This window comes from Oryx dammah, unplaced genomic scaffold (assembly GCF_014754425.2).
Source record: "Oryx dammah isolate SB20612 unplaced genomic scaffold, SCBI_Odam_1.1 HiC_scaffold_8, whole genome shotgun sequence".
Lineage (NCBI taxonomy): Eukaryota > Metazoa > Chordata > Mammalia > Artiodactyla > Bovidae > Oryx > Oryx dammah.
Window position 1 is genome coordinate 17,533,056 of NW_024070192.1, and position 22,673 is coordinate 17,555,728.

Consider the following 22,673-nt stretch of genomic DNA (forward strand, 5'->3'; position numbering starts at 1 on the left):
TAAATCCCTGGGTTGGGAAAATCCCCTGGAGTAAGAATGGCAACCCATTCCAGTATTCTTGCCTAGAGGACTCTGATGGGCTACTGTCTATAGGTTCATAAAGATTCAGACATAACTGAAGCAACTTAGCACGTGTGCACTGTTTTACAGACAAACTGAGATACAGAGAAATCAAGAAGCTGGCTCAAGTTTTCATAAACCCAAGCATTTCGACCTCTGTGCCCATATCACTAACCACTGTGATCCCCTGCCTCTCAGTTTACTCTAGAGAGGGAATACCCTCAACTTTCAGGTAATGTGCTGATTTTTCAGATCACATATTGTGTTTGTGGCTCTTCTGAAGTTTGTTTAGTTCGTAGGCTCTCCTTAAGACTCCTTCACTGGTCTCACCTTTTTGTTGACATTATCACCTGTCTCTTCAGCAGCTCCAAGCTGTTCGCCAATTTGGTTCAAAATCAAAACAATATCAGCAGTTAGGAAAGAGGCAGAGATGGAGAAACAGAACAGAATGAGGCTCTGTTTTGAAGATCACAGTCAAAGGACTTCCTAATAGTTCAGATGTGAGAATGAGAATAAAAAGTATACCCCCTGGGACTTCCCTGGTGGTTCAATGGTTAAGAGGCCGCCTGCCAATGCAAGACACACGGGTTCGTTCGATGCCTAGTCGGGAAGATCCCACATATTGTGGAGCACCTAAACCCATGCAACCACAACTCTGAGCCGATACTCTAGAGCCCGTGCTCTACAAGAGAAGCCACCGCTATGAGAAGCCCACACACCACAGCTGGAGAAAGTCCACGCAGGAATGAAGACCCACTGCAGCCAAAAATAAATAAGTAAATAAATTTTTTTTTTTTTAAATTACACCCTCCTCACTACAAATCAAATGATTACGATGCATACAAAATGAAGGATATAATGACTGCAAAAGCCACGAGTGATGCCCTAAAACAAAGGAAATAGAGGAAGGGAAGGAAGAGAGCTGGCGATTCAGAGGTTGCAGATTGAACCAGCCCTGAGGTGGTACCTGTTGCATGGAGCTTCATGCCACCCTGCACCAGTACAGGGTTCCAGCTGAAACCCCCAGCCGGTGCTCTTGCTGTGAGCACGAGGGACAGCCTGGATTATGCCTCTCGCCCAGGCAGAGTTGTCATCGAGTCCCTGTGGCGGATGCTGCGAGGTACCATCCAAATCCCCAGCTGTTGGGAAGGCCAACCAGAAGATGCCTTCAGCTGTCAGCCCTCTTTGGGCATCACCTCGGCTGAAGGGAACAGTCTCCCCCAAGGTCACACCTCCTTCCAGAGGCCTCCAGTCTCCAGTAACCGCTCACTGTTCCACATGACATTATATAAGCCAGGCCCTCTGGCCCAGCTGGAGATGAGGCTGAAGGGCCACTTCAGCTCTGGGCTCCCTGTGAGGCCGGCTGAGGCTTTCACTGAGACTCTGTCACCTCTTAACCTCTCCCTCTGCCCCATCTGGCTTCTGTTCCTTCCTTTTCACAGGTATTGATCCCCCAAACCCTCCTAACAATCTTTCTTCGTGAGATCCAGCCCCTGGCCCCATCTTAGTCTCTGCTTCCTGGGGAACTTAACCTGCAGCAGTCACTTTTACTCTCAGTGGTGTCCTAGTTAGAATACTAAATTGTACGGGCACCCTAGCTCCATGAGACCTACCAGGTCACAACTCTTTGTAGTTACTTATTTAGTGACGCTAGATTGGAAGCCTCCTGCAGCAGGCAATGTAGAATCATGCAGAATCCAGGACTTGTCATAGCAGGCACTCAATAAGTGTTTGTTGAATGGATGGATTAAGCACCTTATTTGAGCGTTTAAAGACCAGGAGAGCTGGGGGGCAGGGGAGGGAAAACAAAGCTGCTCTGAGCCCCTAAAACACAGAGTAACATCAGGACACATGCGTCCACCACCTTCTGACAAAGGTTCGGACAGTCAAAGCTTGGTTTTTCCAGTAGTCATGTCATGTAATCATGTAAAGAAGGCTGAGTGCTGAAGAATTGATGCTTTTGAACTGTGGTGTTGGAGAAGACTCTTAAGAGTCCCTTGGACAGCAAGGAGATCAAACCAGTCATTCCTAAAGGAAATCAACCCTGAATACTCATTGGAAGGACTGAGGCTGAAGCTGAAGCTCCAGTACTTTGGCCACCTGATGCGAAGAACAAACTCATTGGAAAAGACCCTGATGTTGGGAAAGATTGAGGGCAGGAGGAGAAGAGAATGACAGAAGATGAGATAGTTGGATGGCATCATTTATTCAATGGACATGAGTCTGAGCAATCCCCAGGAAATTTTGATCCCCCAGTCCATGGGATCACAGAGTCAGACACAACTCAAGACGACAAGTACTGAATCATAAAAGTGGCCCTGGGTTCAGGGGTCCATCCCTTCCTGGGTAAAGGTCATGTTATGAAGCTGACCCTCTAGAGATAGTGGCCTCAGATTGGTAGCCTGCTCCACACCAGGTAGGCAGAGAGCTGGATGCTGGGTCAGAAGAGAACCTGCCTTGTAGATTGCCCCGCCCCTTGCACAGCAGGCAGCTACCCACCCTCCTGGATGTGATTCTCAGGAGACCCAGGTCTCCAAAGCTGGAAGTGTCCCGGAGAAGTTCCAGGCCAAGCTGCCTCTCCACCCACCTTGTTGCTTCCCATTCTTATCTCCTGTTAGTCAGAGGGGCCTTGGCAGCCGCGGGAAGCTCACATACAAAGCAGAATTCCAGGAACTCCAGGCTGAGCAGAGTCCTGGCTGTTTTCTCAGTTCCTTCTTGCTTCTTCTTAAAGGTCTCTGGTTAAGCCCTGTGACCTTCCAGGCAGAATCCTGGTTGATGATCTTCGTGTTGCCTCCCCCCCCCCCGACAATTACACTTCTCTTCAGCAGCTTCTGAGAATCCTAGAAGGTCACCCTGCTGGAAAGGACCACATATAGATAGTGAAAGAGGAAGCTAAGAGGCTCCTAAAGAGGCAGCCTCCATCTAACTGATTCCCACCTGCCCAGGCTGCATCTCCCCAGCATCCCCAGCCTCCAGAAATGCAGCCACTAATTAGGTACTAAGTAATACCGGGCACTGGAACAAGAACACCTTCACTCTTGCATGCCTGACCCTTTCTATAAGTGATGATGTAAAAAGGTAGAACAGAAAAACGTAGAGGGGAGGATTGCTGATAACAATAAAAAGGCTGGGTTATGAAAGGAAAAGGCAGAGAGGACTTTCCCTGGCAGTCCAGTGGTTAAGAATCTGCCTTCCAATGCAGGAGATGGGAGTTCAATCCCTGGTCTGGGAACTGACATCCTACATACCGTAGAGCAACTTAAGCCCACACACGACAACTTCACTGCAACAAAGAGCCTGCATCCTGCAACTAAAACCCCACATGATGCAACTAAGACCTACCTGATGCAGCCAAAAGTAAATAAACACATATTAAAAAAAAAAAAAAAAAAAACAGAGAGTTCCACAGCCCACCCCAGCAGCCAAAGGAAAATGGAGATTTTTTTCCCAGAAGGATGAAGACTACCAAAACTGAGGGTCTGAGTGCCAAGTGATCGGAAGATTAAGTACTGGTGATTTTGGGCAAAGAGAGAATGACCTGAATTGCTTTGGAGGTTTTGGGCAGAGACAATTCTAGCTTGTGATTCATCCTATGATTTTGGTGATGCAACAATTCAGAGCAAGTGTATATACGTGCATTATAACCCCCCTTCCTTGTCCCATCCCTACTCTTCCCTCTCTGGAGCCACAGAAAACAGCTCTGGGTAGGAGGGACTCATCCTGTCTTGGCATGAAATGTCCATGTATTTATTGATTCATTTCTTCCTTCAGCAGAGAGTTTTTTTTTTTTAAGCAACTGTTTCAGATCTTGATGAAACTACTGGAACCAAGGTAGATGCAATGTCTGCCCTCATGGTGTGTACAGTCCAATGGGGACAATTAAATGATTCCACATGGGACTTTCCAGTCGGTCCAGTGATTCAGACTCCACCCTCCCAATGCAGGCGGCCCAGGTTTGATCCCTGATCAGGAAACTAGATCCCACATGCTGCAACTAAGAATTCTCATGCTGCAACTAAGATCCCGAATGCCACAACTAAGACCCGGTGGATCCTCTCACAAAAAAAATAAGTAAAAAAATTTAAATACACATAACATAAAAAGGAGTACATCAAGGCTGTATATTGTCACCCTGCTTATTTAACTTATATGCAGAGTACATCATGAGAAACGCTGGGCTGGAAGAAGCACAAGCTAGAATCAAGATTGCCAGGAGAAATTTCAATAACCTCAGATATGCAGATGACACCACCCTTATGGCAGAAAGTGAAGAGGAACTAAAAAGCCTCTTGATGAAAGTGAAAGAGGAGAGTGAAAAAGTTGGCTTAAAGCTCAACATTCAGAAAACGAAGATCACGGCATCTGGTCCCATCACTTCATGGGAAATAGATGGGGAAACAGTGGAAACAGTGTCAGACTTTATTTTTCGGGGGCTCCAAAATCACTGCAGATGGTGACTGCAGCCATGAAATTAAAAGATGCTTACTCCTTGGAAGGAAAGTTATGACCAACCTAGATAGCATATTGAAAAACAGAGACATTACTTTGCCAACAAAGTTCAGTCTAGTCAAGGCTATGGTTTTTCCTGTGGTCATGTATGGATGTGAGAGTTGGACTGTGAAGAAAGCTGAGCGCTGAAGAATTGATGCTTTTGAACTGTGGTGTTGGAGAAGACTCTTGAGAGTCCCTTGGACTGCAAGGAGAGACAACCAGTCCATTCTGAAGGAGATCAGCCCTGGGTTTTCTTTGGAAGGAATGATGCTAAAGCTGAAGCTCCAGTATTTTGGCCACCTCATGCGAAGAGTTGGCTCATTGGAAAAGACTCTGATGCTGGGAAGGATTAGGGGCAGGAGGAGAAGGGGACGACAGAGGATGGGATGGCTGGATGGCATCACTGACTCGATGGATGTGAGTCTGAGTGAACTCCGGGAGTTGGTGATGGACAGGGAGGCCTGGCGTGCTGCGATTCATGGGGTCGCAAAGAGTCGGACACAACTGAGCGGTTGAACTGAACTCAACATAAAATTTAAAAAAAAACAACATTCCACAATAGTGTAGGTTAAAGTGCCACGTGGACAGAAAAAAGAGAGTGCTAAGGAAGCACAGATAAGGGAACCGTCAGAGGGACCTGTGAGTGAGGGTTGAAGTCAAGTCTAACCTAACCTAGGGGATGACAATGAGTTCATCAAATGACAATGCCTCAGACTCAGAGAAATTGTCTCCAAGATCATACATCTAGTGACAGTCCCTAGCTGAATCTCATCTCTATTAACTGTGTTTGAATCCTGACTTTGCCACTTTCTAGCAAAGTGTCCTCGGGTAAGTTACTGAACGCCTCAGTTTCCCCATCTGTAAATTGGGATAATAAGATCCCTGCCTCATTCAACTGTTTGGAAAAGTAAATGTATTAGCAATTCCTAAAGTGTGGTCCGGGGAGCCCTGCAAGTCCTCAGGATTTTCTCTGGGGGTCCAGGAAGTCACAACTGTTTTCATAGTAATAGTAAAACATTATTTACCTCGATTGCTCTCCAGTGCTTTCCAGAGACCACATGATGTGTGACAAGACTAAATGCAGAAGGTGTATGAACCCAGCCGTCTTTGATTAAGTTAGATGTTACAAGGAATTAAAAAAATATTTTTTAGAAAAGAATGTCACCCTTTTTATTAAATTTTTTTATTTTGGAAAATAACAGTTATTTTTGCAACGAATGTTATTTATACCGACACGCAATGGGTTTGTTATTAGTATTTTTAATGAATTCAGTTTAAATTTTTCTCAATTTCAATTTCTAATACCTTGCATGCGTGCTAAATCACTTCAGTCATGTCCAACTCTTTGTGACCCTATGGACTATATCCTGCCAGCCTCCTATGTCCACAGGATTCTCTAGGCAAGAATGCTGGAGTGGGTTGCCATTCCCCCCTCGAGGAGATCTTCCCGACCCAGGGAATGAGCCCACGTCTCCTGCGGCTTCTGCATTGCAGGTGAATTCTTTACTGCTGAACAACTAGAGAAGCGCATTATCAGTGAAGACCCCAGCAGTGTGCTGGAGTCGGCTTGCACTGGCTTGGGACTGTACTGGGACTTGTTGACTGTGCACATCTCTCCCCATTTCACATTTGGTTATTTCTGGGAGAATCTTAAAATGGGCCACAGTGGAAGAGTTTACACCATGGGAATTGGCAAATACTACAAATCAGGATTTTTCTCCCAGAGAACCAGTTATTAAGCATCACACCACGAGATATAATCCACAGAAATAAAACCTTTTTGGAGGTTCTCAAAAATTTTTGAGTCAGCAAAAAAGCTTGAGAACCACTGAGTTAAGTACTCACAGTACTAAAAGGTAGGTCTGCAATAATTAATTATCAATAATTAATCTCCACCAAATCTCAAAGTTCAAGGATTTAAGCATTAATGGATGGCCTTATTTTTTTGTTTCTATTTTTTTTTTAACTTTATTTCTTGTGATATGCAGGCTCACTGGCTGCAGGAGGTTTAGTTGCTCCTCAGCATGTGAGATGTTAGTTCCCTAGCCAGGGACTGAACCCATGTCCCCTGCATTACAAGATGGATTCTTCACCACTGGACAACCAGGGAAGTCCTTTTTGTTTTTCAGTTTCCAAGCTCCTAGATGCTCCTTTGGGGCCCATATCTCTGCTTGCCCCCATCCCCAACCTTACCCCTCCATTTGACTGCAGCCCCTCTCAGCTCCCTCAAGAAAGGTTCTCTTCTCCAGGGCCTTGAGGCACCACCCACCCTCTGAGCACAGCTGACAACCCTGCCAGAGGCTTTCTACCACCTACTCAGCACAGAGAGCCCATTTGTGAAATATACTCTTGTTTACATTTGCAACCACCAAGCTAATTGTCTGTGTCTTTTGCTAACAAGCTGTGGGTGATAACAGGCCCACTGGTGGTTGTAGGGATTGTGCAGAAGGTTCTGGCTTTGAAATCTCCTCGAAGGCCTACTTGGGTTTGGTCATTTCATCATCTTTAAGAGCATTATTGAGCAAGTCTCAACCAGATTAAGAAAATCTGACTAAGGGTACTGCCTGAATCCCCCTGGCAAAGGCATTTCTAAGTATCTCCAGAGCAGGCAATGACAAGGAGGCTGGGCATCTGGGGAATTCAAGTAGAAGAGCTTTTGTGAGAGAAAGCAAGTTGGAAACATTTCATCCAAAAAAAACCAAACAATACAAAACCAAAAACCCTTTCATGACCAGAAGCTCAATGAAATCTAAGCGTAAGAATTACCAAGCAGGAACTTCCCAGGTAGTCCAGTGGTTAAAGCTCTGTGCTGCCAATGCAGGGGATGTGGGTTCAATCCCTAGTGGAGGGACTAAGATCCCACATGCCATGAGCCACAGCCTAAAGAGTAAAAAAAAAAATTACCAAGCAAGTAGTAAATGATAAACAAAAAAGCTGTCTAGGAAGAATTACAGAGGCATGACCATTTCAATACCAAAGATGAGTGAGGATACATAAATAAACATCGAATACAGTATACAAAGCCTCATCTTTTCTCCTTGCTTTGTTTCCATCAGTGCTTCCCAACCTGTCATTTGAATATCACCATCATGGTTTCCCTCCCTCCTCTGAATTCCCACCTGTTATTATTTATTTAGCATTCTTCTCTAAATTAACTCACCTTTTTTTTTAACTTATATTATTTTGAAAGGAACCTTCATACTTTGATTGTAGATGGAAAATATATGTAAAACTATAGCAAATAAAACCAAATATTGTTATTTTTAAATTCTAGCTAAGCAGAATCTGGGATCTGCCAAAGCCTCTGAATCAAGACCAACACTCTCTGTCTTAAAGAGATTAGCAAGTATTAGACAGTGTATTAAAGATATATTGACACTGAAGTGAGACTCTCTCACCAAAGTGAGATTCTTCTTGAGTTCATTAGAAGAATTGAAAGAAAGGGTGATCCACTTCTAGGAATTTATCCTATGGCTTTCTGCTCTACAGAATGTCACTCCCTGACGCAAGAACTGGATCTGTGGTGCTCACTACTCTACACACACCCACACACACCATGCCGAGAGCTGATCTGGTATTACAAGTGCTCAGGAAACATTTGTGGAATGCATTGGTTGATTAATATGCAAAATGAAATTGGTACAAAGATATTCACTGCAACAATTCTTCTAATAGGAAATGGGTTGGAAACAAGTAAGTCCATCAATAGGGGGCCAGGTAAGTTACATACCAGCTGTACAATAGGATAGAATGAGGCAGGTACGATATGGAACTCACTGATATGTAAAGTGAAATAAAGTACAGAGCTGTTGTGTATAGCATAGTCCCGTTTATTTTTTAAAAAGAGGACACATGAATTTATGTATTTGTAGATGCATGAAACAATCTGAAAAAACACACAAGAAACTGTATTGGGGAGTTATTATTATTTTTTAATATTTTCTTTTTCTTATTCTTTTTTTTTTTTCAGTTTATTTTTTGGCCCTACCACATCAACATGTGGGATCTTAGTTCCTCAACCAGGGATTGAACCCCAAGCTCCCTACATTGGAAGTTTGGAGTTTTAATTGCTGGATTGCCAGGGAAGTCCCCAAACTGTGCATTTTTGAATGGTTGCTTCAAAAGAGGGAAATCTGGGGGCAGAGGTAGGAGAAGCACACACTTCTGAAATTTGTACATAGTACACACATCAACTATTCAAGGGATAGATAAACCTGAAGAATGAACTGGAAAGAAAACAGCTTTCTCAGCAGGGGGTCCAGTGATGCTGAGAGCTGTGGGCCACCACGCATTGTCCAGGTCACCACTGGAGAATCATGTGCCCACTTTGGGTCTATAGGAAAGCTTTACCCAGGTGGCACAGATTTCATGAAAGCACTCTCATCTACTCATACATCTGCCCTAACCTCTGAATCTTAATGCCTGGGTTTTTCCTACACCTAATTTGAGCATATTTTATCTTGATTGGCTAAAGCATATCTTGGCCTTGACTGGTCCATCAGCAATGGAGTCATGCAGTCCTTGACTGACACTTCCAGCATCTTTTCCAGCTCATGAAGTCACTCATCTCCTTCCCAGGCAAGGTTTCCTTTCTCAGGAAATAGGAGTGGCACTCTCGGCTGACTTGGGCTACAGACCTGTCTTTCTGTACTGTTTCCATGCGTTACACAATCTCTCATAAGCAAATGCTTATCATACATTTAGGCTTTTGACACAGTGTGATTCCATTCTGGGGCTATTTTTCACCTTTGGGAATTCTCAAGCGGGATAAATTTTTACCAACCTAGGAAAATGGTTGTAGGACAGTTTCATGAGGTCATCAGGGACTCAAAGCCCACATAGCTTTCAGCTCTCCCATCAGAGAATGGAGTTTTCATGTTTATGCTCAAACACTGGCTGCTACACCTCCTGGCAGTGAGTATGCATTCTAGATTGAAGAAGGATGATAAACGGTATGTACCAGCTGCCCTGGTCCTCTTTAGCAAGTTTTCCCAAGAACCCCACCCAGAGACTTCATGTACATCTCACTGGCTAGCATTTTGTCACATGAACTTCCTGGCTGCAAGGGAGTCCAGGAAACATTTAAAATGAAGCAGGTCACCACTACGAACAGAATTAGAATTTCAGTTTTAAAGAACGACAGACAAGACAACCTATGTGTGAAAGATAGTGTTATTATTATTATTATTATTATTTTGACTGTGCTAGGTCTTCATTGCAGTGTGCAGGCTATTAGTTGCATCACATAGGCTTTCACTGATAGCTCAGTTGGTAAAGAATCCACCTGCAACGCAGGAGACCCAGGTTCGATTCCTGGGTTGGGAAGGTCCCCTGGAGAAGGCATAGGCTACCCACTCCAGTATTCTACGGCTTCCCTTGTGGCTCAGCTGGTGAAGAATCCACCTGCAATGTGGGAGACCTGGGTTCAATCCCTGGGTTGGGAAGATCCCCTAGAGAAGAGAAAGGCTACTCACTCCAGTATTCTGGCCTGGAGAATTTCATGGACTTAATTAACTGAAATAGGCTTTCTCTAGTTGTGGCACACGGGCTCTAGAGCATGTGGGCTTAGTTGCCCCACAGCCTGTGGGATCTTAGTTTCCTAATCAGGGATCCAACCCATGTCCCCTGTACTGGAAGGTGATTTCTTAACCACTAGACCACCAAGGAAGTCCCTAAAAGGTATCATTTTAAACTGACATTATATTAGTTACTATTCCCTGGTGGCTCAGATGATAAAGAATCTGCCTGAAATGCCGGAGACCTGGCTTCAATCCCTGGATCAGGAAGATTCCCCTGGAGAAGGGAATGGCTACCCACCCCCGGATTCTTGCCTTGAGAATTCCATGGACAGAGGAGCCTGGCAGGATACAGCCCTTGGAGTTGCAAAGAATCAGACACAACTGAGTGATTAACACACTTCACTACATTAGTTTATTAGTAGGCATAGTTTATCCATCCTGGTAGATAAGAAGAGGGAAGGCAGAATGGCATAGAGTTGAAATTGAATAAGGAATATATTGAGGGGAACAGCAGGGGAATAAAGCTAGAAGATGGAACCTGGGAAGCCACTAGGAACAGATCTGAAGTGGTGGACAATGGGGAGTCCCAGCAGGTTCCTGATCTGAGGAATGGTTTTTGAGCCAATTCAGTTCAACACATATTTACTGAAGACCAATGCATCGCAGCGATGAAAAGCTGCCCTCTTCACAGACAGCCTCAGGGTGCTGTGCGTTAAGAGATGAGGCAGTGAACTGGGAATTGCAGTGAGTGGAGAGGAAGCATTTCATCAGGGCCTTGAAGGATGGGTGTGATTTGACCAGCAGAGGCAGGAGAGACACGCTCCTGCAGGCAGGACAGCCTTGGATCGAGACACACAAGACACGGGACGGTCTAAGACAATGAATAGGACAGAAGGGTGTCTGCCGGGAAGTGGGGAAAATTAAGAGCAAAAAAAGGTAAGCGGGGGCTGGATTGCAAGGACTGAGAGCCAGATAACACGAGTATACTTACCAGTAGGCAATGGAAAGTTTTGAGCGATAGAGAATCACAACAGACAATAGGAAGGATCATAATAGAAATGACAGGAAGTGAGAGGAAATGGTGGGACATCACGGGGGCGCTGGCGGAAAAGGGGGCCGAAGGGAGGCCACAGGCAGGCCATTATGGAGACAGGATCCACGTGACTTGAGTGAGCAGGCGAGAGGAAGCCAGGACACTCCTGAGAGGGATGCTGATGTCATCAACAGAGCGAGATGCACGAGGCACAGGTTTGGGGGACTACTTACAGGCAGCAGCTTCCCTGATAGCTCAGTAGGTAAGGAATCTGCCTGCAATGCAGGAGACCCCAGTTTGATTCCTGGGTCAGGAAGATCTGCTGGAGAAGGGATAGGCTACCGGAGAAGAGATAGGCTACCCACTCCAGTATTCTGGCCTGGAAAATTCCATGGACTCCATGGTCCATGGAGTCACAAAGTCGGACACTACTGAGTGACTTTCACTTTCTTTCACTTTTAGAGGCAGCAAGAATTCGGAAATGCTCTCTGGGCCCCTGGAAATTCCAGTTTGCAGCTCAGGATCGAGGTCAGAGCTGAAGGTGTTCATGTGGAAGTGAACAGTCAAGAAGGACAACTAACAGGGCTAGATGCCCCTCAGATAAAATTAACTGGCTAAAGTTAACACTCCCCTTCCTCCCAGAACCTGTCTCCTCCTATGGCTCATGACCTCAGCAGTATCAGCACGGATTTGCTGCCCCCATCTTCCATCCACACCTGAGGATCCGACTTACATTCTCAATTCTGAATCTCTCTGTATTTTGCTAATCTGTCCTGACTCCCCATCCCCTTGCACTGTGGGAGTCCAGCCCCTATCGCCTGTCACCTGGTTTATGACAAAGCCTCTCCCATGGGCCTCCTAGTTTGTAGCCTGCTCCACCACCCCAACCCTTTCACACTGCAGAGAAACATCTCTAAAATTGTGTTCCAGAAATGTCTTTTCCCCAGTCCAGCCTAAAGACACAAGGCTGTCTGCAGTTCAGAGTGCAGCCTGAGGGGCCAGCCTGAGGCTCTCTCTCTCTCCTCATCCTTTGCATTCCACACCCAGTTCCTTAATGTGGCTTGATGTGCCCCTTGGCTCCATGCCTTTGTACTTGTTATTCCTTCTACCTGAATGTTCTTCCCACCTCATTCACCTGGCTCACTGCTAGTGTACTTGGCAGCAGTCGGCTGCAGTGTCACCTCCTCCAGGAAGCCCTCTAAGCCTTTCTTGATCTCTTCTAAATGTTCTTTCTTCACCCAGGACTTCCTCCACTCTCCACATTGTATTGCAACCTTGTCTGTCTCCTCTTTGAGGGCAGGCCTCATGACTCATTCATCCCTCACTGTCATCAAAGGCTTTAATCAAGTGCTTCGCACACATGAGGCACTCAATTAATGCTTGTGGAATGATGGAATCAAGTCAGGAATAGATAAGATCTCCAAAGGAGAAAGTACAGAGAGGTAGGGGGTTTAGCACTGAAACTTGGGGTGTGTCTCAATCTTTAGGAATGGGAGAAAGAGGGGATTCCACCAGACTGAGATCCTGTGAGCCACAGCATGGCCAAAAAATAAAAGAATGAGAGAAAGAAATAGAGGCAGAAAGTACAGTATCTGTGAAACCTCAGGAAGAGAATGCACAGAAAAAATACCATTTTAATTGTCTCCATAGTTTTGCCTTTTTCAGAATGTCATATAGTTGGGATCATATAATATATAATCTTTTCATATTGTCTTTCTCTTAATATGCATTTAAGTCTTGTAAGCAATATGCATATAAATACATAAGTAATGTGCATTTAAATATTTTCATGTCAGATAGTTCATTTTAGCACTGAATAGTATTTCATTATCTGGATATATCATAATTTTATTTATTTATTACTATGGAGATAGTAAAAATATCAGTGGCTGCCAAGGTTTTGGGGTGGGGGGGGGCGGGTGGGAAGAGGGAGGAATGAACAGAGCACAGAGGATTTTTAGGGCAGTAAAAATACTCTGTATGATATAATAATGATGAATCATACACTTGTCCAAATCCACAGAAGGTACAACAGCCAGAGTGAACCCTATGGAAACTGTGGACTTTGGGTGACTACAATGTGTCATGTAGGTTCATGGACTATAATAACAGAGGTACCACTCGGGTGGCTGATGTTGATAACGGGGAGGCTATGCATGTGTGGGGGCAGGAAGTAGATGGGAAATCTCTGGGCCTTCTGTGCAGTTTCGCTGTGAACCTCAAACTGCTCTAAAAAAATTGAAGTCTTTTTAAAATGCCAGTGATTGCTGGGAACATTTTCTCCTCTAACGCCCCTTCACCCTGCAAATCTCAGCTTAGCTTCTCAGGGAAGCCTTCTCTGAATCCCAGTCACTCAGTCAGTCCCCCCCTCTTCGTCCCCCATCCCATCCCTATGATGGTTTGGCTGTTGCCTTCCCAATCAGTCCTCACCGTCTCTGCTCTTCACCACAGGTGACTGACCCTCGTAGGGTCTAAGCAGGAGACCAGAGGGTGGAAGGTGAAAGCAAAGGAGAATCTTCGCCTGGCTCAGTCCTAAGCGGTATCTATGGAAGTGGATTGCATCTCTTCTGTGGTTTCAACTTCTTCCAAGTAACCCTGGCCACCAGCCACTGATTACACTGCTTTCTTTCAAGCCAGGACTCATAGTGGATTCTTGGTTACCTCGTCATCTCCTCCTGGGCTTCTCAGCTCTTCCATTCTCTGTATAACCAATTCCTTGTAGTAAATTCCATGTTTAAAAATTCAGAGTGAGTTCTGCTTCCCTGGCTGGCCCCTCACCATCTGAAATGACTTCAGTCCCCATCTGTAGTCACTTGTTCAAGACCTACACCCACGGCCCCCTCCCCCACACACACACAAACTCTAGACAGGAAGCTCCCTGAGGGCAGGGCAGGGACAAGTCTGAAGGTCCCATACTCCCCACCCAGGGCCTGATACAGTAGGTGCTCAGAGCATCACAGCAGTGGCTGGCTGCAGATGGGAGCCACAAGAAGTCATCTAACTCTGATGCAATTAGTGAGGGTCTCTGGTGGCTCAGACAGTAAAGCGTCTGCCTACAATGTGGGAGACCCGGGTTCGATCCCTGGGTCAGGAAAATCCCCTGGAGAAGGAAATGGCAACCCACTCCAGTACTCTTGCCTGGAAAAATCCCATGGATGGAGGGGGGTCCCAAAGAGTCAGACCCGGCTGAGCAACTTCACTCTCTCTCTCTACAGACAGAAAGGGTGGTGGGCAGAACGCAACCTACAGGCAGTACATGCTAGTGGGAGATGAAGTGGACACCAGGAGTACTGAGAAGTGTGGCGGCTAAGAGGGGAAAGGAGGCTGGGCCAAGAGTTGAGGGGAAAGCCAGGACAGGGGAGGGGTTTTGTTTTCTTTTTTCTTCTTTGTTGGTCTGTTTTTAGGTTGGGTTGAGAAGAAAAAGCTAAAGGGCAGGAGGTGCCTGGATATTGGGGGTGGCACACATGACCTACAGGGTCTCTCAGGAGGATTAAATCTACCAGAAGGGTTAAGGATGATGTTGAGGTGAGTTAGAAGGGGATAACCAATCAGGAAGTGAGAAAAATTTGAGTCAAGCCTTAGCCCAAGGTTCCTGAATAAGCCTAGGAAGGTTCCAAGTTCAGGAAGGGTCTTTCGGATGCCCAGGACCTGCTCTTGGTGACGTCATTTTTGCCCCATGTTTGAGAATTCCCCACCCCCACCCCAGGCTCCATCCTTTGCGAAAATGGACACTTCTCTCCTCACCCACATCGCCAGGGTTCCTCCTCTTGTCCCATAGCTCTATGGCTTGCCGTGCCCTCTTCCATGTCCCCTTTGAAGCAGAATGGATAAGGGACAATCAGAGTCCAGAATCCACATACAATGGTGTACTGGGAAATGTTGAACACTCAGCTTGGGGTGAGGGGGTAGGTAGCCCTGGTTTATATTGTCTGCCAGTTACCATGGTGTAAATATTTACATCGTGTCTGATTTCAAGCAACATGAATTCCTGACGGCAGCACAGGAAAAGAGTCCCAGCACAGCACTGTCTGCATCCATTCCCTGTCCTGTCTCCCTGGTCCCCTCTTATACCTCTGGACTGTGTGGCAGCAATGGGGAAGCTTCTCACCTGGGAGGACGACAGCGCCATGGCTGCAGCCTCGGCCAGGTCCGATGGCAAAAGAAAACTGCGTCTCCTTCAGAAACATCCACTGCCACCCCCTAGTCCTCTCTGATCTCAGCCTCACATCCGAATTCTTCTCAAGCGTAACTTCAGGATCTCCCAAGAATGTGGGGCCTGAGATCCACAGACACACGGATGATTCACTGGCCAGTTTCTCACTAGATGTGGCTGGACACCATGAACCGTGCTGACTAAGGCAATAAAAACCAGAATATAATTTCCTTTTTTCCAAAGCAAACAGAAATGGAGAAATGATTCAAGAATGGCACTCTCTCCATGATGCCCAAAATTCACTCAGTCTTCATCACTCTTCTACAGAAATGATTGGGCAATTTACTTCTTAAAGCCCACAGTGTCTTTGTAGAGTCCCGCATGCAGGAGAGCAGGAGCTCTGGGTCGCATATGATTTGAAAGCCAGATCTTCTATTACTTGAGTGTTACTGTTCTCTGAGCCTCAGTTTGTTCATCTGTGAAGTGGGGGTGGTAATAACAATAACCTATTCTATGAAGTTAAGGGTTCTCAACTGGGGGTAATTTTGCTCTCTTTGGGACATTTATCAATGCCTGAAGACATTTTTTGTTGTCACAACTGGGTGTAGGAGGGTGATGTTACTGGCATCAAGTGGGCAGAGGCCAGAAGAGCTTTTTTTCTTTTTTAAACACGGGATATAATCTCCCTTTTTATTTTTTAATTTATCTATTTTTATTTTAACTGCACTGGGTCTTCATTGAGGTGCATGGCCTCTCTAGCTATGGTGCTAGGGCTCAGTAGTTGCTGCAAGCATACCTCTAGTTGTGTCATGCAGGCTTAGTTGCCCTGAAGCATGTGGGATCTTAGTTCCCTGACCAGGGATCAAACCTGAGTCCACCTTGCATTGCAAGGTGGATTCTTAACCACTGGCCCTCTGGCGAAGTTCCCAGAAATGCTGTTAAACATCTTATAATATATATGATGCCCCCCCCCCAACAAAGAATTATCCAATCCAAAATGTCAGCAGTGCCAGGTTGGGAAACCCTGGACAGGAGTGAATATTTAGCGAGGTGTTTATGCATACAAAGCATGTAGAGGGACTTCCCTGGTGGCCCAGTGGCTAAACTGCTGCTGCTGCTGCTAAGTTGCTTCAGTCGTGTCCAACTCTGTGCGACCCCATAGACGGCAGCCCACCAGGCTCCCTCGTCCCTGGGATTCTCCAGGCAAGAACACTAGAGTGGGTTGCCATTTCCTTCTCCAATGCATGAAAGTGAAAAGTGAAAAGAGAAAGTGAAGTCACTCAGTCGTGTCCGACTCCTAGCGACCCCATGGACTGCAGCCTACCAGGCTCCTCCGTCCATGGGATTTTCCAGGCAAGAGTACTGGAGTGGGGTGCCATTGCCTTCTCCGGTGGCTAAGACTACACACTCCTAATACAAGGGGCCCGGGGTTCAACCCCTGGTCAGAGGACTAGATTCCACACGCTGCAGCTAAAGATCCCTGGCACAATTAAAAAAAAAAAAATTTTTTTTTAAGTTTTTTAAAGCACTTATATATAGCTGGTTTATTTTCTGTAAGCTCTCATAAAACAGAAGCTGTTATTCGTTTTGGAAAAGCGGTCTTGCCCTTCCATTTCCAGACTTGAAACATGGAGGTGAGATGTGGAAATCCTTGACTGCTGAGAACCCAGCTCACTGCTCCAGGTGTGAGTCACCCCACAAATACCAATTTATTTTATTTCGGGCAGAGCTGAGACTGCACAAGTGACTCGGGGCTAGAAACCTTCCCAGGTTGTCATGACTTAGCTGGCTGGGCTGGAAGGAAGTCATTTTACCCTGAAGCACTCCTTCCAAAAGATGCCAGCATTTCAAGGCCTGGAGTCTCTGTGGAGCTCAGAGTGGATGTTATGCTGCCTCTTACCTCAGCCCACACACAGTGGATCTTGGAAAGGCCTGAGGAAACTAGCTGAAAAAACCACGAGGCCCTGCTTGCCCCAAATCTCTCCCTCACTAGCCTGTAGAGGCTTGCTCCTCTCCTGCAACCTAATGTGAAATTCCTTCTTGGAAGTTGCAACTCTGGATCAAGACATTCACTCATTCCCACTAATACACATTAGTGTTAGTAGATAGATTTTGCTGTTGTTGTTCAGTCGTGTCCAGCTTTTTGCCACTGCTGAGTTTTCGAAAGTTTCTGGATAGATTTAAAGATAGATCATCTTGATTGCAGAGGGTGGGACGGGGGTGTGTGCAGGGGCTGGGGTGAGAGCATCCCACCGACCCAGAGAAGCGTCAAGGGAAGCTGGGTAAAGTACATGGGCACTGGGTGTCACAAAGAAGAAACAGTGCAAGAGGCAGAAGGCTGAGGCGGGCCAGGGAATGTCTGCAAACTCTGGCCCTGTGCCCGTGTCTTTCCTGAGAAGCGATATGCCCAGAGGCAAACAGGTGGTGGAAGAGGCAAGCTCTGCATCCAGGCTTGCTGGTAGCAACCATCTGGCCAAGCTCCACCTCTCCCTGACTCACTGAAATGAAAACCCTGGGGTTGGAAGCAGCTTTAAGGGCTCCCCAGCTTCTTTACCCATCATCTCCCACACCAGTCAGTAGCAGAGCCAGTTTATGCAACGGAGACTATCCAACTCCAAAGCATGGGCTCTATTGGGACCATAACCCCAAATGTCTCAGTAGCCAGGCAGATGACATAGGTTAAGTGGTTGAGAGCAAGACTGGGGGAGGGAGGTGGGGGTGTGCTGTGAGGAACTCCAGGCTCTGCTCTAAGGCATGCAAATTCAATTTTAAGAAAACATTGCACCAGCCAAACAAAACTAATCTATGGCCTGAGTGAGTGGATGAGGCCCTGAGGTTAAGTTTTCTGCCTGAATGAATGGTCTTTCGTATTCCCCTCAACCAAGATGTCTGCTAGAGGCAGATCTCCAGAAACATACATCAAGCTATGAACGACTGTCCAGAAAGTGGTCCTGCGACTTCTCTGACACCCCCATGGTTAAGACCCCGCATTTCCAATGCAGAGGGCACGGGTTTGACCCCTGGTCAAGTAACTAAGAGACCACATGCTGCATGGTACAGACTAAAAAACAAAACCTGAGCAGGTCTTTGCTCCAAGGCTTCCAGAGATGGGGTAATCCTTATTTCTCCAGACGGCCTTGAATGGGGCCTGCTTACCCCTACCACTAAAGCCGCTTACTTCACTTGCCTGCCCTAGACCACTGATGGGGGTGGAGTGCCCAGGTACTGGCACATCTTTTATTTTGCAAACTACTTTTTAACTGTGGAATTTTTCTCTTTATTATAAATAAAAAACAAGCTCACTGTGGAAACCCTAGAAAATTTGGAAAAGCAAAAGTTAGAAAAGAAGAAATAGTCATACCTTCCTAAACCAACTCCCCAACCCCTTCGCTGCCCCATCCCCATTCAGAGAAGCACTGGTGACATCTTGGTGCATATTCATACTCCAAGTCCTTTTTATACATAGGTAAAGCTCTAGTCTTCTTTCTGGCTCCATAAACCCAGCGAGGAGATGCTTCACGCAGCGCTCACACCAGGTTACTTCTCTGACTGTGGGACGGGATTGCACCACGCCAGCTGCACGCTCTCACCAGACAAGGGTTTTCAACACACAGGCGTAACCTGTATAAGCCTTTAACTCCGCAAGCTTCTCGAAGGCAGGCACTATTTAAGCCTCAGAGACGCTACAGCGCCAGGTTCACAGTAAGTTCTTAATAAAATGTTTCTAAATACACAGCCCTGCCCCGCCCCGCCCCTCTCCCCCCAACAGCCTACGCACCTGCCTCAGCCGCCAAGGCTTGGAGCAAAGAGGAAACAACCAAAACCTGGGGAGACGGCGCTTCGCAGTCTCCTAGGTAACCAGGTCTTAGGCTGGGGAGTGCCCATGCATGCGCACACTGGCCCTTCCTTCCCGTAACCTCCAGAGGAACTCAACCAGTAAGACTGCCAGAAGCCGAGCGCGCATGTGTGGTTCCACCAACACCCCGACCGCCTCCGCCTTCTGTCAATCCATCGGCCCAGCCATCTCTTTGCTATAAACACTGTCCGGAAATAGTGCCCATTTCTGGAAACAGGGCCTCGTTAACCAATCGTTGCTTGGGGCGGTAGGGAGGAACTGGCTGGGACGCGCCGTCTCATTGGAAGATTGGGGAGTGGGCGGGGCCAGAAGCTAGGTGCTGCCAAAGCAAGGGGGCGCGAAGAGAGGCAAATTTGCTGCCGCGGGTGGAGGCGTGGCCCCGGGGGCGGCCGGGAAGGCGGCGAAGGGGCGGGGTCCGGGGTGGGGCGGGGCGACCGTGGGCCCAGAGAGCAGCGGTCCGCGACAGGCGGCGGGAGATCGAGGGCGAGGCGAGCGCGACACTCGCTGGTGGGGGAGATCGGCGCTCGGCCGGTAGGTGACTAGAGCGAGTCTCGGGGCGAGGGGCAGAGAGGACGGGTCACTCCTCAACCCGGGGCCGGGCTGCGGCCTGGCCCGCCGCATCGGAATGGTGGGGTCGGCGGCGCGGCCCGGGGACCCACTCGCGCCGGTCCTCGGCTGTGGCAGCTGGCCGCCGGTGCGCCCTCCCTCACGCCGCCAGGGCCACGGTCGCACGCCGGGCTCACCCTGCACACCCGCAGGCCACACGCTCGCCCGAAGCGCGCGCAAGGGCCCCTTCCTTCCCTTTCCCCGACACCCCCGTTTCCCCGCGCCAGGCTGCTCCACCGCCCAGGCCTGCCCGTCCTGCTCGGTTCCCTGGATGTTCTCCAGAATGAGGGCTTACCTCGGCACTGGGCTTAAGGTGCCGAAAGCCCCAGCGCGCCGGGTCCCTGCGTCCTCCCACCTGTCCAGGCAGTGAAACCCGCAGGTCTTTCCTGGGAAGTTCTCGGGGTCACACCCCGAGCCTGGGAGAAGAGATGGAGCCTCCGATTAGCACCCAGCGGGGCAGTGCTGGCTGGTCGCAGCATCCTTTCTCTCCCTGACCCCTCGATAATTCTTTCCACTCCACTCAGGATTTCCTCTGTCGGCTCAGATAAAATATCCCATCTTGGAAGTCCATCATGGCCCTGGCAGCCTGCAGCCAGAGGCACCAGGCAGAAGGAGGCCCCTTGTAAAGAGCCCCACTTGCCCAGGAACCTCCTCTGTGCCGGGTAACTTCAGAAAAAGCAGTTTGTTTCCTAACTGAAGTTAAGATGTGGCTCTCAGTCCTAAAGGGTGGACTAGGGAATGAGTAGAGAAAAGAGACAAATCTGCGTTATAAATTGTTTTAACTGGAGGACAATGAACTCTGTCCCTTGATGATGAACTCAAAAAGCAAGTGAAGTTATATGGTGAGAGGTGGGATCTGATACAAAATAGCCTTCTGAAGTTTATTCCAGGAATAAATGTTGAAAACCCCTTGACTAGAAACATAGTCTCTCTGAAAGATTAGAAAGAGATAGTATCTTAACATTAGTGATGTGTTTTTTGTTTTTTTTTTTTACTTAGTGTCTTCATACCTGTAACCTTTTTCCTTCAGATATGTGTGTGATAAGATAGATAATATTGTCCTGTTTTAGAGGTGAGGCACCTGAGGCAGGTGTGTGTTTGGCAGGGACTGGAGGCGGGTAAATGGCTCTTGCCCAATGCCTCACAGCTGAGACTCAGGGTGACGACTTTAATCTGGGCCACTGGAATCTTTCCCCGGCTCCTCTCACTAAAGCAGAACCACGTTATGGAACTTGGATGCAGGACATGGGGAGAAATATTTGGTGTGGTATTTATGCTCTTAACATGAGAGAACAGGTGCTTGTCTCACTTACAAAGTGTTTGGATTTACTCTTGGTGTTTTTTAAGTGATGTCAAAGTCCGTTCCTTTGGTGCAGCGATGCCAGACCTCTGAGATTTTCAGATGCCTGGAGGACATCCTCTTTTATTTTGAAGGGTGTGGTAGTGAACTTCTCAGAAGGCCTCAAAATAAAAGTACTCATCTCTGACTTTAATTTTAGAAATCTATACCCAGGTATGTGTTCCAGCTCTTTTGTGAGACCAGACAGCAGTAAGCCACCAAGCTTCAGTCCCCTTCTGACTGTTTTCAGGTTATAAGGAGTAGTTCTGAAAGGGGGTTTTTCACCCCTGGTGCTGTCTGTTAGAGTTTGTGGGAGCAAGCGGCACCACAGACAGAGACCCTGCCAAATGAACCCTCATCTATTAAACAAAAATGTCTGGTTGGCCATTTCGCCTCCACAGACAGAGGTTTGGTTCCTCATTTTGTTTCTCCTATTGAACACTGACTCCATTGTGATCTGCTTGGAGTGTTTGTGTATCACTGAATGTTGAGTAGCGGGCTTGCCCTGATTGGTTGTCCAACTCCAGGCAACTGTTGTGGTTTTTGTTTGGTGCGTGGTAACGGTTCATCCTGGCCGGGGTCTGGTGTGAGATCTGCAGAGACGGGAGATGGGTAAAGACTGACCCAGGGCTGTTCTCCTCGTTGTTGGCACCCTCTTAAAGGTGTCCGATCACTTTGGCCTGCGACGTCACTTTAGTTTCCTATTTTTTTTCCTGTCTCAAGGGACAGCACATGAGCTTTCCTAACCGGCCTGCCTCCCTTGATGAAGAGCTGAGAGATTCATGTTGGTTGACCTAACAGATGGTCTTTCTGGGAGGGTAGTTAAGAAATCTTAAACCAAGTTCGACCCTAAATTAAAAGTGTAAGTTAGCTTGATACACACATAGAGAGCCTCTTTCTATCAATGGCTTCCATCATCTGAGAACTGTTTTTTTTTTTTCCTGGCAAAAGGTTAAAATGCAACTAAAATTCTGCTTTCATGATTAATAAGTCACTACCGCAGTTGTATCTGATGCTTCCTGTTTGCCCCATTTTAGTATTTCAGTTAAACTGGAAACATCTGAGCCTTATGGGCACTTTGGAAGACACCAGTGTGAAAGTGGTGGTGGAGGGGGGGACAGTTCCCTGTCGGTGGATTTGGGAAGCTTTAAGGATAAGCCTGCTCCCCCTGGCCTCCGCACACTGAGATCCCTGGGCAGGGCAAGTAGTAGGGGTTGAGCACCTTCAAGGGGTAGGTGAGCTTTTAAATTGATGCACGTGTGAAGGCTCTGCATTTGCTGGGTGGTGCTGACTGAAATGTTGAAAGCAGTCAATTAGAAATGGAAGGCCAAACATAGGGCAGATGGAGTAGAGCATTTCAGTCGAGCTGAGCGAGGCACTGAACATCTGTTGGCTTTGGGGTCTTCAGTTCCAGCCTTAACTGCCTGAGGGACCGTGCAGAGAAGACCACTGTTCCTCAGTGCCCTGTGTGCCCTTCACTGTATTCTAGTTTAAAGGCTCCCCTTCTCGTGGTGGCCAAGGCAGAGGATGGGGGTGGACATGTAGATTGGGAGTTTGGGACCATCAGATACAAACTCTTACATAAAGATTGGATAAACAACAAGGTCCTACTGTAC

At 47.2% G+C, this 22,673-nt stretch overlaps 2 protein-coding genes across 2 annotated transcripts in view; one reads left to right on the forward strand and one right to left on the reverse strand.

The window, feature by feature from the left end:
- The window catches only part of LOC120866575 (39S ribosomal protein L13, mitochondrial-like), a 52,809-nt gene extending 37,577 nt beyond the window's left edge, over positions 1-15,232 (reverse strand). The window contains exon 1 of the mRNA XM_040244366.1: positions 15,212-15,232. Within this exon, the coding sequence (XP_040100300.1) occupies positions 15,212-15,232 (21 nt within the window). The remainder of the gene's footprint in view (positions 1-15,211) is intronic.
- A 4,324-nt stretch (positions 15,233-19,556) lies between these two features.
- Positions 19,557-22,673, forward strand: part of MAP3K14 (mitogen-activated protein kinase kinase kinase 14) — a 42,950-nt gene continuing 39,833 nt past the window's right edge. The window contains exon 1 of the mRNA XM_040245096.1: positions 19,557-19,643. The gene's annotated coding sequence lies outside the window, so the exon portion shown is untranslated. The remainder of the gene's footprint in view (positions 19,644-22,673) is intronic.